Here is a 16,349-nt window from a genome sequence, read left to right as displayed (position 1 = left end):
TGTTTCTGCTTTCCATAAGGCAAGAGTGAAAAACTGTTGTAGTTACATGTTGTCTGCTTGTGTTATTCACAAGCAGCCTTGAATGTAGTTGCACCTGATTGAAGATAACTTGATTCTGGCTTTTCCTTGCAATCTCATGCCCAATTCTACAACCATAATGCTTTAAAAAGTCCTTTCATGCTTTGTTTTGTTTGTTTCTTCTTTTCTAAGCCAACAGAAGGAAAATGAAGGAGCATTGTGTGGCATCATATAAACACTTAGGTTAGTTATCTGCAAAGATGTGTCTTTCTAGGATGGAGTGAAATAGCTGAGCAGGAACACTTCAATGATCATCTTCAGAGCAGGCCAGCAGTGGAAGTGCATCAAAGTATGGTTTGCCTGACAGCAAGGAGTAGTTGGAACCAGCAGGTCAGGGGATTAAACTTCAGGCTCTGGAGGGACTGACAGTATAGAGAAATATGAGAGAAAAAAGCTCACTGAAGCTTGACCTCTCTCGTCCTGTGTCCTCCAGCATGTCCTTGTGTGTCTTGCCTCCTTCCTGATGCAGCTTCGTCTTATCTATCTTCCCTGCAGGCAGCAACCTATATTCCCCATCATACTCCTGGCTCCTCAGCTCTGGACAGTCCAGTTTTTTTCCCTCTAATCCTGTCCACGTCCCCATCTGTTTGCCCAGCTTGTCCCGGTTTTTGCACATTTTAGTTTTTCAAAAACTAGTGACTTGACAGAAAGCACAGTTCTGGCACAAAGACCAAACCCTGACGCTTTTCATGCTTCTACTCCAAAGCCTAGGAATGCCCAGGCTTTTCAAAGAATTTTTTAAATAGGGGCAAAATAATTTTTTTTTTCCTAGCCTTTTTCTTGGAAATGATGGAACTGTTTTTGCTTGAATCTTCCAAAACAAGCCTGAAGCAAGGACCCAGCATGGAAAGTCTGAGCTGAAATCGTTGTGCCTTGGCACTGTTATAAGCAAGTGAATAACAGTCTTTTCGTGGAGTGAGGTGGTCTCAAAATAAAATGAGGCTACCACCTTTCCTCTAACACAGATGTAGTGGCTGATGTCCCCATCTGAGATGCATCATGTCTAGACTTGGATGATAAGAAGTTGTAGGCATGCACAGTAGTTTGGCTGGTCAAGTTCTTGGTTACTAGGTGTGACATGTAGGTTGGGTCAGCGCCTGTGGAAACTGTAAACAGTCTCCTTGCAGTTCCTTCACGGCCAGTGAAGCCAGTGAGGCTGTCGTTATGCTCCTTTGGCTGGGAAGTCCTGAAGGTCATAATGATTTTGCAGCCAGAAAACAAATTGTTCCAAGATACCTGGTTACCTATATCCTTCATCTTTCTTCTGCTATGAACACTATTCCCAAGGCTTCAAAAACAATACAAAATCTGTCTGATATGTTTTAAATTTGATAACAGGACAATAAAAAGGCTCAGATTTTTTTCATCTCTGGGTCTGTGTAATGGTTTTTGCAAGTTCTTTCAGAGTTAGCTAACCGCAGTCTGGCACAGACTGTTGGCTTCAGTTCTGTGAGCAGGAAACATGAAGCTGGCCAACAGGCTTTAATATGACACTTTGAAAATACCACATTGAAAAGGTTAGGTGGGTATGATCCAGCTAAGCAAATCATAAACATTTATACATATGTATGTATGTATGTGTACATAGTGCAGATATGTAGGCTATATAATGCTAGTTAGAAGCCAGGAAATAAAAAATTCTGATTTCTCAATTTGTACTTGAGGCACTTTCTCTTTTAGATAGCGTAAGTACCTATGATCATATACACAGGCAGTATTGTTTATACTCTGTAGTGCCCAAAGAATAAATAGGAGAAAGAAGAAATGAATTTAAAAAATCCTAATATTTAGTAAAACAAATGAAACTCTCCATGATTTGTTGTATAAGCCTCTTAAAGAGCAGCATAAAAACCTGAGTCTGAAATATGTAGATTTGTTTTATCTGATTGAATGTACTGAAACTGATCTTCCAACCCATTACATGTCAGGAAAATGTCAGAGCTAACCAAAACAAAAATTAACATATGGCATACACCGCCTGGAGATGCTCACGTGCACCATGGAGCAAGAATCTGCATTTGAATATTATGGGTGTGTTTGTGTGTATATGCCACCATGGGAAGATATTTCTTTCATGCAACTTCACAAATGCCTAGATTAAAATGATGGTTTGAGTGCCATTTGGTCTACTTAGCTCAGTTCTGTTCATGTCTGCTAGATTCGGTTCACCATTCTGAAGTTCAGGTTTTCAAAAGCAAACATCTCTTGTTTATCCATTCATGCAAGTTTTTATGATGTTACCCAGTGCTGTAGCACTTGAATACCTCCCACAGAGCTGAAAAACAAATCCTCAGAATGGTAGCTGGCATCATAACAGTTCAGCCTACTTCCATCAGACTAGTTGTGGCAGCATTTTTGGAGTTTTCATTCTTTCAGTCTACCTGTCTTCCTCTCTGATGCTTTTTTCCCATCACTCTCTTTCCTTGAATTCATCTGTTTGTTTTCACCCATCCTCCATAGCTAATTTTAGTTGCAGTTGTGAGAAAACTAAATCAAATGACTGCATGTTACACTACAATATTTACATGTTTTAAAACAAACAAAAGGGAGAACTTTTTTGGGGAATGACTAAATACTGAAATCCTTTGCTGTGGAGGCCAATAGTACACGTGCATTTAAGGAGGGATTAACCAAATTCATAGAAAATAGACCTCGCAGTGACTGTAAACACAGCGGTACAGGTGTGACCTCCAGTTCAGTAAGTTTTTCAGCTCTCTGGGGGCTGCACATAATGGCACAAATAGCTTTGTGGTTTATTTGTTTCTCGTACTGTTTCCCCTAAACAACTGTTATCATCCCTCCACTTTCCTAGGGCTCAGTATGAGGGGTTTTGGACCTTTATTCTCACATTATCATTGTGATGATGCTCAATATTAAATTATTCTAGCATTTCTTTTTGCTGCTGAGAAATTTGTGTCTTCCACTCATCTACCAAAGTCATAGGTAAATGACTAAAGCAATCTTGGATATATGATGAAGTACTAGATTCCTGTGATCAAGTCACTAGTATAAAGGACACAGTTCTCCAGTCAGGTATCGAGTGGAGGAAAGCAGACATCCTAGTCCTCATCTCCTCTTCTTCTTCCTCTGAAAAACTCTCGCTTGTGTCAAATAAAGGAGCTTTTTCGTACTATTTTGACACAACTCTTGATCAGTCTTCCCACAATAAGGTATGCAACCTGAAGAGGTTGGAGTGAGCTGCAGTTTTATAGCATGTCCCTTCTGTCCTTCTTTCTCTCACCTCTAAAACAAATTTCTTGAAGACCAGTCAGTGGAAATGCCTATTTAACATAAGAACATTAGGGTCTGTAAACAGTAGGATTACTGCTTGCAAAATGTGTACCCCACTGTCTGTGGTGTTTAATATACAGTTACGGAAACGACATACGGTAAACTGTAAAAATTGTTGAGGTTAGAAAGAATTACTTCAGTGGCCTGCATCTTCACAGTAGCTAAGCAAGGAGATACATTGCATAGAATATTACATACCTCCTTTTGATATCTGTGAGAGTTAACTGACATTTACGTTTTTTTGCTCAAGTTTTGTTCTGGGTACTTAATCTTGTGATATTATAAGGCCTCATCATCTGACAAGTCTCCTCAGTCTAAAAGCAAGAATGTTTCCCTCTTATAAAAAGAGACACAGAAACTGTTTCTCTAAGAAGAGGACAGAGCCATAATGGCAGATTTCTGGAAGTCTGGTAGGGCCCTGGGGGACAGCTGGGGATATTGGTGGTGTGTATACATTTCTGTGCAGGCAGTATTCCCTACTAGGCAGTACAATCCAGTTGAATATAGATGTAGCATTAACAGCCTGTGGACCTAGGTTGTTCTTTGTGTTTCTCTTTCAATGTTTGTTTCTGCAGCCCATTGGCCCTTGGACAGGAAAGATTTTCAAAAACATTTGTTCAAATGTCACAAGCTTATTACCAATGTTATCCAATTATTTATGTAGAAGCTTTCATAATCCCTTACTTTTCCCATAGAAGCTTATTGTATTTACATGGCAAGAAACTGGACTTGCCTGGCGAGTGGCACTTTTAATCAGTTTCTTCTCAATGACAGAAGCCTGCAGACATTGTAATTTTGGCTTCATAGCTTACTTATATTGTTGATAAATGAACTCCTGACTGTTTAAGCTAAAGAAAAACAAGCTGTTTAAAATCTAGTTTAATTAAACTAGTTAAAAGTAATTTGGGCTGCACTGATAATGTTTGTATCAAACAGCCCTGGGACAATGAGAATGGTTCTCCCATTGCCTGTGCCAGTGGTGGGTCCCTGTCTTACATGCTGATATGGTTGTGCACAAGCATAACTGACTGAAAATCAGGCTCTCTGTTTTGGGAAACTGCTTCTTTGTTTCATGTTGCACTTTTGTTTCTGGTGCTTGAATTATTTTTTCATTTCGTAATACTGAGGTTTGTGTCACTGTATGGAAACTACAATGGTTGCTTCCCACAAAAATCCACCTCAGACTCCACTATAACTGCCTCTCTCCTTTGAGAAGTTGAACCTAAATACATGTCTAAGTGACAGACTGAATTTTGTGGCTACACTGATATACAGGATGTCTTTTAAACCTAGGAATATTCACTAGAATGAAATTAGGTAAATTACTTTGCTGCAGAGGCATAGCTTGCTTTAAATTCACCAGATTTGGCTGCTGTCACAGTTTTGTTTGGCTGGTCTGGCTCTCTACTTGAGCAAGAACTATATTTTCTAGGATAAACAAGTAGGAAAGAAAATACAAAGAACCCCGAGGGATCTGGGCACATCTTCTCTGCTTTTCTCCTGTTCTCAGTCCAGCTCCCTCCAAACTGCCTTTTAGAAGCTTCCCCATTAGTCCTTCCTTACGCTTTTTGACAGAGGTACCCTACTGCATGTCCTACTCTTTCTTGTCCTCCAAAAGCAGGTGAATTTCGTATGCATACATTTTAACTCACATCTACTTGTAGAGATGCAGAGTGCCAAGGATGAGAAGTTCCTTCTACCTCACCTTGGTGTCTGCAGCACAACCCAACAACATGTCATGAGAGGAGTGAAACCCTGCTTGCTCTACCGGCTGTTCTCATCTGGTGTTCCTCATTACTGATATAATCCAGGATAAATGCTAAGAACCAATTATTGATACTTGGAGCTGCAGGCCAGCAACATTGATTAAGCACTGGAAGATAAACAAACCAGCTTCTAGAAATTGGGGCAATGATTTGAAAAGAAACTATTGCCCTGGCAGTGTCCTGTTATTGGAAGAAAAAGAGGCATGAGAAGAAAATACGTTTTATTTTTTAGTAACACAGGCAACAACTGCCTGCATTCAATAATGTTTTTTATCTAGCCTCCAAGACAGCATGCAAGCCTGTGAAGATTTGTTACCTAGTTTGAAACAATTGGTATGTTGTTCATCTGTCATCGTTTATGACAAAGTGTGAGCTGAGCACAAAGAACCCCCTATTCTGTTATCCAAGGCATGAGATAACTTCATAAAAATTTCTTTTGGAAGAACTGACCTAGGAAATATTTTCATTCAAAGCAAGAACAAATGTAAAGCATCATGAGATTAGTCCTATCGAGACTGCAGAAAGGATTTAGAGATCTGACATAGGGTGAAAATGAGTAGCTGAGTAAATCCAAATTAGTAACTGAGTAAATCCAAATACAGTTTGGTAGCTAAAGTTCAAATAGTGAAAGATGTCCCGTTATGACAAAATAGGACATTTAGGGCAAAAGAAGAGTGAATAAATTTGACCTGTGAGTAAAAATGTGTTCTACCCCCCCCCCCCGGTGCTTAAATCTACATCAAGAACATAACAACAAAATAAGCCAAGGAGACAAGGAACAATTTCAGTACAGAGGCTACAGCTGGTACTGGGAAGTCCACATTTCCAAGCGTAAGTGCCACCACTCCTCCCCTGTGCAGTTGCAAAGTCTGCTCATGGCAAGGTGTCACTCAACACCACAAAAAGCAAGTGGAGAATTAGTAACACTGCAGCGACACATGACAAAGCTGAACAAGCTTACAAGTGTCACTGAAACCGATCAACCCTTTATGGTACAAAGGCGACTGGTTCAGTGGCCTTTGAGAGACCAACAGTTACTGTTGTGATGCTTTTGAAATGGAGGGCTTTCTGCAGGATCCAGTGGGTAATTACATACCTTGTATGGAACAAATTATTGCAATTTAAGAATAAAGAATTTGATCCTGCTCCCAATGATGTCAATAGGAAAGCATGACTTACAACATGAGTCCAGAGTATAGAAATGTTGTTTCACAAATGAGGACTGACCTCACCCTTTCATATGTGGTTTTCTGAAGATTCTTGGGTTTGGGACTATAGTATGTCTTTAGTTTATTACAAATGTTCACCAGAATGCATTTATTAAAAGTCTGGGGAATGACGTCCACCCAGCATCAGTATTCTTGGTTTCAAGAGATGCTACCATTTTTTAATAGATTATGCATGTTTCTTGGTAATGAGCTTACAAAGTAGGAAACAATTTTTGTCCTGTTAAACCTTAAGGATAATAGAACAGCTCTACAGGGAAAAAAAAACAAACCAATCCGAACCAAACAAAGCCCAACAGCTAGCTTTATGCCACTATTACACTGGGCAATTGTGCATGCTGTGCAGGGGCACTTCCCAAGCCCACACCTGTAACAGTGTGTAACACAGTCACTCTTACTGGGATTGGTAGCACTGAATCTGAATAGAAAATGGTTTTGCAAATGTCTCCATCCTCGGCAGCATAACCTATGCGTGCTTTAAGGGTTGAAGTGATATCCCAGGCTGTTTTGTGGGCAGATGGGTAAATAAATGCTACATAGCAAAGCAGTCTAGCAAAATCTGGTATAATGACTATATTGAAGGTGTTACCGAGCCTGTTAAAAGAGGACATATTAAATAATGCATTAACGACTTTTAACAAGCTTTTGGTGTCATGAAACTGTCAGTCAGCATTTAAACTCAAATATGTAACTTGAGGTGTTTAAAGTTGTTGCAGAGTGTTAAACCGTTAGAAGTGACACTCATCCATCTCCAGTCACTACCTCAGACCTCATCACAAAGGAATTGTTTTGAACAGTTCTTCCCAAATTATGGTCATAACCCCAGTGGTCATACAGATGGTTTGCAGTAGTTAGGCAAATAAAACTGCCAGCAGTATTTTCACAAAATAAACCTTATTGTGTCTTCTGTAATTCCAATAGACCTGTGTCAACCTTGGGAGAAAGGCAACTGGGAATCTCACAGTTTCTTTACATTTTATTCTGTGATCTCTTGAGTGACTTGTATTTTCCATGGCAGAATTAATGTGTAGTCAATTAAAACATGTTGGACACTATTATTAACCTTCGCAAACCCAGATGAACACTGAGAATGATGTGAATAATGAACACCAGCCTCCTGCTCTATGATATCACAGCCTTGTGTCATTTCTGAATAATCCCATTTTATGCAGTAGTTTCAGCTCATGTCTATTGTTTTTTGGTTTTTGCCACTACCATTTCTCTTGGCCACCACTATGCATTACTCTTTCAAATTTATTTTTCCGTGGATAAAACCTCCTGGTTGTAAGGATAAGACATTTGAGCTTTTCATGTGGGTTTTTTGGGGGGAATAAAACACAACAGCCTCAGTGAGTCATGTTTGCTTATACACTAGAATATATACACACTCCTAAAAAAAAATGGAAGCTACATACAGAGATACATCATTTGCCTGTAAAAGAGAGAAAACACTTTCTGTTGAATGAAAACATACATCTAAACCCAGCTGTATTTGAAATTTCATTCACTGGCAGTATTAGTATGTGCCAAGCCAAAGTGGATTCATTATTTCTGTTCTGTAGATGTAAAAATTATTAGTGCATTTGTAAAACCCTAAAATTTCAGAATCTTAACAGTGCCAGCTTTTGCTAGATACCTGAAACTTTCTTCATGTATTGCAGGTTGTCTTTGTCAGCTGGTGTAAAAGCTTCTGGGACTGTGGGCTTGTGGCACTGGATGATGTATCACTGAGCCTGGGAAGCTGCCAGGCTGCTGGTAAGACCGTGAATATTTGTTATCCAACAGCTGTTACCCTTTTTAGTAGGAGATCATCGCATACCTTCATTTTCCAAGCCTAGCCTACAGCTTCCCTCATCCCACTGTGGTTTCTTTTCTTTTTCCAATTACTATTGCATAAGTCTTATTTTTGCAATAGCATACATAACAGTAAGGACTAGCTTTTTTTTTCACAGGGGTGCCACCTAACTCCTAATTAACTTCACCGACTGTGGTGCGGTTGAATATAGGGGAGTGTTTCTTTGGGGGCATTACAATTTAAAACAAAACCAAACCCAAAACACTCCAACTGAGGGGAAAGTTGTTTTCAAATGGCTTTCAGGAAACCAGGAGTGGACCCAAAAGCAATATTTTCAAAACACAGCATTATTCTTTTTGATCTGGAAGTACAGTTGTGAAGGCCAAGACACAGTCCCTTATCTAAGCTGCAGTTCTTTAATGAAGACAGATAAAACAAGTCTAACTCTTCCTCCAGGAGTGGGAGGAACTGAATGTTTTTGAGCAGACTTTAACCTCTGACATGCACAGGCAAACATCTCTGAACTCACCCAAACTCCCTCTTCTGGGGCTTTTTGAGATTTGACAATGCAACGATTGTATCCTAATTTGGAAACCATTCTCATGAGACAGGCACAATCTATTATCCCATTCTGCTTTGGAATAAAGTCATGCCTTTGAAATGGTGATGAGGCTGATCTTCCATGCCATTTATATTCCTGTGTAATGATAACTTTTTAATGACCTCTTTTGATTGGATTTCATGCATTCAGGCAGCTAGCCATTACAGAACAGAGAGAAGTCACATGTATAAAACAAGATGCCATTTTTCTAAAGTGTTTCTGACAGTTGCCTGTCTTGCCTTTCTCTGGTTCCTAAGTACTTTGAAAAGGAACCAAAGGTGCAGAACTGATACTTGGTTGAACAGTCGTACCAGAAGTTGTTGCTGATGGCAGAAAAAAAAATGCCTGAAAAATGCCCCAGAGCATGCGAGGCACGGAGGCTTCCTCCTTTCCAAAATGCGAAAGCAGCTCAGTGTGTCCACTCCTGAACTACAAATTCGGATTAGAGCAGAAGAGCTGACAGAGGCTTCCTGGCAAGCACCTGAATTGTCAACTTTCTCTCATCTGCATCATCTAATAGAACTGAAAAAATGAAAATAGTCCAGTAATTGTGGCTCTGTGGTCTGTTGTATGTGGTATTAGAATCTGGTGCCAAGGGAACGTAAGAGAGCTAAATTTGATTTCAGATCACAGAAACTCCCATTTTTGACAAGACTCATATAATATGCGAGTTATACATGCTGGAGCTCATTAAACTGCTTGGGATGCCACAGCAGTGAAGAAAATTACATTGATAGTGCCCATTGTGGAGTAACAGCTATGATGAGATAATATACTCCATGAGATATTTCAAGAAATATTAGTACATGTTAGTGAGCCAGACTAGGGCACAGATTTCCCCAAAGCTGTGAAGAAAATGAAATTAGATTTTGTATATCAGTTTGAAGCTAGCTTCTATAACCTTTTGAGTACTATAAGTATTGCTAGGTAGATGTAAATGATGTCAGCAGGCGAGTGAATGCAATACATTGCTTGCGTAATCTCTCCATATATGGAGAGATTGTCTAATGTATTTGCAGTTTAAACAATGTCCTCTCCTTATAGATCTATTGCTGCCAAATCCTGGAGAGTGTACTTTTGAAAAAGATGAGTGTGTGTTTACCCAGAAGAAGAGAGGTCGTGGGAGCTGGCACAGGAGGAGGGGTCCAACTCCCACTTCTTACACTGGACCGAAAGGAGACCACACTACTGGGGTAGGTGAGTTAAGCTCAACGTCCAACTTTCAGTACAGAGATTTGTAGTTAATCGAAAATACCTTGAAATTATAACCTTTTATAGAACAGAGACAGTTTTTACTGTTTTGTTCAGAACAGCTATTAATCAAATGAAGTAAACAGATTTCTTAGGGACCCACACATGGTTTTGAGAATGTGATGTTTAATCTGAATTACCTGCAGACCAAGGGTAATTCAGTCTTCATGTCCTAAAGTAGCCCTTTACTTTGGGAGAAAAAGGACAGGATGACTCTCCAGACCCCACAAAAAAGCCTTCTTCCAAACCCCTATCTTACGTGAGCATTCCCTGAAACTAAAAGTGGTTGGGAGCTCTTCTGCTTCAACACCTTCCTCAGAAGAAAACACGGGTAATAAAAGGGGTCCCAAAGACTGCTCCATGACCTCATTTGTATCATTTAACGTATTTAGGCAAGCAAGGCCTCCGTTAGCATGAGTGAGTGCACACAAAACTGCATCAGAGTTGCCCCCACAGTGGGGGCAGCAGCTGGTGACTTCTGGAGATGATGAATGGCACCACTTTGTTGAGTGCTCGTGTTCCTGCAGAGGAGGACCTCAGTAACAATGCCAGTGACTTCAGGAAAAGGGATGAAACTGCCCTAAGGCTGTGAGGTGTAAATGCTTACATCTTTTTGAAAAGGCTGTTGAGGCCTTTGGATTTGCCCTCCTTCACAGTGGTTAGTAGCTATTTGCCATTATCTCCTGGTAAAATTTCTGTAACAGCTGCATCCTCAGTAAGGTATGGAAATTGACTAGAGAGATGTATTATAAATTCATGGTGTGTGGGACTGTATAGCCAAAATCCTACATGTGGAATTTAGAATGCAGATGGGAATGTTTCTCTTTGGCTTGAAATTTCAGATCAGCAAGAAGTAATGTTCTTCCATTGTTAATTGTAAACAGGACTGATTCTGGGTAGAAATATGAATAGCCTTCACATATAAGTTTTAAAGCTAAAACTTCCTCTATGTGTTATGAAATAAAAATGAGAAACATTACTTATAAATCTGTCCATATTCTGAGCAGATCTGTTGGCTAAGTTATCCAAGTGAAAACGTAGGCAATCTACAAGTCAAGAACATTTTCCAGATGATACCTTTATACTATGGAATGAATTTCGAAAGGGAATATTGAAATGTTTGTCCCTTTTCCATTTAAAAATTAGATGACATTAGAATGAATTAGATGACATACTGTAAGTCTTTGTTATCCATGCTGTCCAGTTCTTCTTCATCAACTAGACATGTGATGACCAGCTGTAAAATAAATGAGAATTTTTCCTAACAGTTTTTTAAGTTAATTTGAGAATTTTTATTGTAAAATGTGGGTGAGACTTCTGGAGAGGCATCTGTAGGCCATCTCTGTATTGTCAGGCAGACTCGTCTTTTTCCACAAAATATAATCCAAAAGGAATACATCACATTAAAGTTGCTGGTTGTTTCGGTGGGTAACTGAAGTCAATTCTGTAAAAGGATTCAACATTCAGGCTTGTTTGATTTTTTTTCCTGGTTATTCCCTAGATAATATGTTTTCTTTTTCCTCTTTAAAATACTCTGTATCCCAGCTCTTGTGTTTCCAAGGTCAATAGCCCTCTCCTCTAGTAAGAGCAACACTTTAGAGTTTCTTGCTCAAGAAAAGGAATGGTCTGCTAGAACAATTTTCTTGATTTCTAAGGCAGAAACTGACTTTAGACCTATTTTTGGTGTATGTAGATCACTGAGTATTCTGAGATCTGAGGCTGATAGCTTGACTTCAGAGCTGGTGAAGCAAGAGAATCTTGTAAACTTCACCTGTGGCAACAATGTTTATTCCTTATTTCACACACCTCATTGCAGCAAGGTGTGCTGAGAAATCTGTGGATTTGCATTCACAAAACCAAGAGGTGATCTAGTCTTTCCAAGTTTGTTATATGATTCAGGCCTTAGAACTAAAGGTAAGTTATTTTATTATACTGTAGTATGAGCTGTAGGTTTTGATTTTTAACTTAACAAACTTCACAGCAAACATTAAAATCTTTGCAATGGCTTGCACCAGGTTTGGTATAAATAGCCTTGGAAATTTTCCAACACACTGTACAAAATGGTACTGCACCCTTGCTCTCTACTGCTGCTCACCACCAAACTAGAAGCCGGGTTAGAGGGGTCATCTTCAGCATGGGTTTGTGTAGGTACTAGGACTCTGAACATCACGAGTGACACTCTGAGAATCCACTGGCAGCTCTTGCTGCTCTCAAGCTTTAAAGCTGCTGTAAAATCTGAGCTCACTGCCTGCTGGCTGTACATCTCCAGATGCAGAACAGCGGCCACATGATGGGATGTGGGGATGCTCCTCAGCCTTCTCACACACCTCAGTTTGCTCCAGTTGGAAATAACCGAATAATGGATTGAGGGAAGGCATTAATTTGCCTGCCACCAATTAATGACTAATTTTTCCACAGATGAGAGTTCATGACAATCTTTTGTTCACTCATGGATTCTAGAGAGTCTAGTTTTCCTCACATCTTCACATCGAGATCACAGAAGGAAAAATATTATTGATGTCGTATGTGATTTAAAAGAGATATTTCAGTTCATTTGCTTTGTGAGTAGCATTAACTTGAGCCATTGCCTAAACTGTACCCTCAGACATAGATGCAGCTGTCTCTGAAATCCAATTAGTTGACTACTGTCAGAGTGCATTCTTGGCTTAAGAACACCTGTGATTTTTTTCTTACTTTATATTCCTTTCTGTTGCTGTGTATCTTATCAGATATAAATGGGTTTTTAAGTGTTCTCATGTTAGCATTCACAAATATTACCATTATTACACTACAGAATTGTTACAAGATTACAAATATAACAGTCTACAGTGTAAAAAATCTTTATCAAAATAGCTTCAATCATAGTTTTTTCATGTGAGCATGCTGAGCATAACGAGAATGTATTCTACATTGCTATTATTTCCTTGTATATCTTTTTAAGGATACTACATGTATATAGAGGCATCCAACATGGTCTATGGACAGAGAGCATACCTAGTGTCAAGATCACTAAGAGGAACCTCTGGAAAACAGTGCTTGACATTTTTCTATCACATGTATGGAGCTGGGACTGGATTACTAAGTGTTTATCTGAAAAAGGAAGGTGATGATGAAGAGATTCCTTTGTGGAGGAGGACAGGGGAACAAAGCATCTCATGGCTAAGGGGACTGATAGAATATGAAAGTGATAGAAACTACCAGGTAAGAAAAAACAAACCAAAAGCAGTAAAAGTGAAATACTGAACTGAATCCAAATTTTGGGTTGTGTTGGGGGCGAAAAAAAAAAAAAAAAGTTAAAACATAGATAGCATTGAACGTACACCTAAACAAGTTGAAGTAACGTCTAATTTCTTAAAAATGAAGGTAGGGAGGGAATTACTTAAGACACTAATAGTTTACAAATATTACAATAGTTCATTAATTCAAAAGGGTTTTTTTTTTAGTATCTAAATGCTGCTTTTCCATCATTTCAGTAGTGGTGGTTTTTATTTAGATCACTTGTACAATTTATTTTCCTTCAGCTGTTTAAAGCCATATAGAATTAATGTAACCACTAAGCTGTGACAGAATGTCTGCTGCTTGCAGGATGGTCTTTCTGCGGTGGTGCCAAAGGCAAGGGTTGATGCAAAGCCAGAGCTCTGTCTTTGGTGTCCACACTGCTGTCATTTCAGTAATGCCAGAGACAAAGCCTGCTTCAATTTCTCTGTCAAAGAGGAAACTGAAGTTGCTTTTGACTGAAACAGCATTGAGCACAAAACTGCACTGATCACTAACCAAAGATGTTCTGTGGGGTTTTTGTAATTGCTTTGCCTTAAGAGTCTGGAAATTAATTAGGAAAAAAAAAGCTTTCTACTGACAAACAATTTCAGCTTCATCAGTAAGACTACGGGCAACACACAGCAACAAATTTGTGCTGAAAACAAGACTGAAATGCTACATCACCAGGGTAATTTATCAGTGGTCTATAGCATGCAGAAATTTCTTAACTAATGGTGAGGAGAAATCTGCTTCCTTTGGCATAGCACACACACAAATTCTCTGAGCAGGGCAATCAGTTCCCTGGTGGAGCATAGAGGCTCCTTTCCAAAAGGCAGACTTTCAGGACAGCCGAGGTCCTTTTATATACTGCATGGGTATTAATTTTTTTTTAATCCTTCCTTGTGTGGGACTCATGAAAAGCTGTATCTTACCTTTACAGATTATTTTTGAGGCGATCCGTGGTGTGTCGATGAGAAGTGACACTGCTATTGATGATGTTTTGTTCCAGGCAGGACCCTGTTTAGGTAAGTTTAAACATACTTTTTTTTCTCTCAGGAGACACCTGGCGATTCACAGTGCTTTGTGTAATTAGACAGGTAGTACGTGCTCCTTTGAATCTTTACTGAATGGATCTAAATTTAGTATCATGTTGTTGGGTTAGTGCAGAATTTTTGTTTTCTAATAAGATGCCAGGCCATCCTTAGAATCTGGACTATAACAGTAATGATGTGACACTTTTTAAAAACTCTGTGGCAGTCCCAGTTAAGTCCAGCATGGTAATTACATTCTGTCTTATGCATTCCTATGTATGATGAAAATACAAATAATTACAGTATTTCCCCATTCTTTGTCTTCTAGAAGTGGAAGAAATTCAGTTCTCATCAGGCTATCCTGACAGCTTAAACGAAATCGAGTATTAAATACAGTCTGCTGAAAGGAATGGAGTGCGTAGAAGATTTGTATGTGAGAAACTGAGCAAACTGCCTGTTTTAAAATATGTTTTAAGTAAATACTGGACTGGTTTGAATGTCCACTGATATATAGGAAGAACTCACAGCACTCATGTTCCTCGCCTTTGCAATGAAATTATTGACTCAGGGCTTCTTAGACTGTTGGGGGATTTTTTTTTTAATACTTTTTTTTCTCTTTTGCATGAGGTAGCAGTTATTATATAAAGGCTTCCCATTTTGCACAGATTATTCATTTTAATGCCTTTTTTTTTTGTTTTTACTTTTCTAGTATATAGGTAAAAAGAGGAAAGTAAAGGTGCACAATTAAAATCCAATATTGTGTTATCTTAAATCTGCATTCAGTGAATGTTTTGTGTTGGGTACAGAATGGATTTTTGTTAAGGAAATCATAAACATTTTGAAATAATAAAGAAAATAGTATTAGCTACTAGTAATAACCTACAGGTTAAGTGCAATTATTCATTATGACAAATCTCTCTGGGAAACTCTCTGCTGACAATTTCTTGTGGTTTTGTATTCTTTTACTATAACAAATATATTTGTTTTCCTTGCCAATAACAAACTCACTTCAAGTGTTTCAGTGTAATTCAGTGTAAGCTGCTGCCATTTTGAGCTATATGAAATGAAACACTTTGAAGCCATGTTTTCTAGCATACAAGTCTTGTGGTTTTTTATTAAGTCAGTTTGTACACTCACAGAGAATGTACTTACACTTTACCCAACCACAGATGCCTTGCACTTACACTAATAGGAAACTGAATTCACACAATTTGTTACTTTTTAAGATTTAATGTGTTTGTGTGTAAGGTTTTGTTTTGAAATTATTATAACTTCCTAATAAAATGTAACTTTGAAAATAATCTTATTGCTTTGGTCTAGATTTCATAGTTATCACTGTAATGAGAAACAACTGAACCTAATATAATAGCCTGCATTCAGTATTTCAAATATGAAAAAAATGAAATGTGTGGGTTACATCACCTAAGACAGCTGACAGAAAGCAATCTGATCTGCTGCAGGAAGTTCCTGTGTTGAGCCGTAGAAATTATTCTTATAGCCATCACATTCAAGATGTTACTGCAAGATGCAAACCCTGAAAAATGGAAATACCATTTACTCCTTTTAGAACAAAGTATGCATTTTTCCCAGTGTCCTATAAGGATCAATACCACTTGGGACAATCTAGCCCCTTGCATCTTTAGTAATTTTTCATTTTTGTGACACACACAAATAAAGAGATTGTTGAATTAAATACTCTCAGTAGTAACATGTTTATCTGACCACACAGATTGAAGCAGTTTATTACTTACAAGAGACTAAGCGAGAGGCAAAAGGAGATGACACCTTAACTGCCCATCATGGCTACCCACAGTTCCCATTGGCAGCTGCTTATGAATGCATCGCTCTTGCTATTATTCTGAAAATGAAAGCGACCAGAAACACTGGACTGTTTTCTAAGAGTCAATGTAGTTTTACAGTTGTTCTGTAAAGCTTATACTTTGCTATCAACATTCAGATCAAATTATCTAAGCAGCAAACAAGTGAAAATGAAGTGGTTGAAATCATCAGACCTGTTGGTTCTCCAAACTACTGATGGGACTTTTCTGTAAA

The 16,349-nt window shown here is 38.7% G+C and overlaps 1 protein-coding gene across 2 annotated transcripts in view; it reads left to right on the top strand.

The window, feature by feature from the left end:
• Window positions 1–15,598, top strand: part of MAMDC2 (MAM domain containing 2) — a 61,907-nt gene extending 46,309 nt beyond the window's left edge. Inside the window, exons 10-14 of one of the 2 annotated variants that reach the window (XM_065860876.2) lie at window positions 8,023–8,116; window positions 9,802–9,954; window positions 12,950–13,209; window positions 14,207–14,291; window positions 14,626–15,598. In XM_065860876.2, coding sequence (XP_065716948.1) covers window positions 8,023–8,116; window positions 9,802–9,954; window positions 12,950–13,209; window positions 14,207–14,291; window positions 14,626–14,687 — 654 coding nt within the window. In that variant the 3' untranslated portion in view covers window positions 14,688–15,598. Of the gene's footprint in view, window positions 1–8,022; window positions 8,117–9,801; window positions 9,955–12,949; window positions 13,210–14,206; window positions 14,292–14,625 lie in introns of those variants that run through there. The other variant, XM_071802136.1, reaches the window with a different exon arrangement.
• The last annotated feature ends 751 nt before the right edge of the window (window positions 15,599–16,349 follow it).

Source organism: Patagioenas fasciata, chromosome Z (genome assembly GCF_037038585.1).
Source record: "Patagioenas fasciata isolate bPatFas1 chromosome Z, bPatFas1.hap1, whole genome shotgun sequence".
In the NCBI taxonomy this organism is placed as follows: domain Eukaryota; kingdom Metazoa; phylum Chordata; class Aves; order Columbiformes; family Columbidae; genus Patagioenas; species Patagioenas fasciata.
This window is presented reverse-complemented; position numbering and strand designations above follow the sequence as displayed.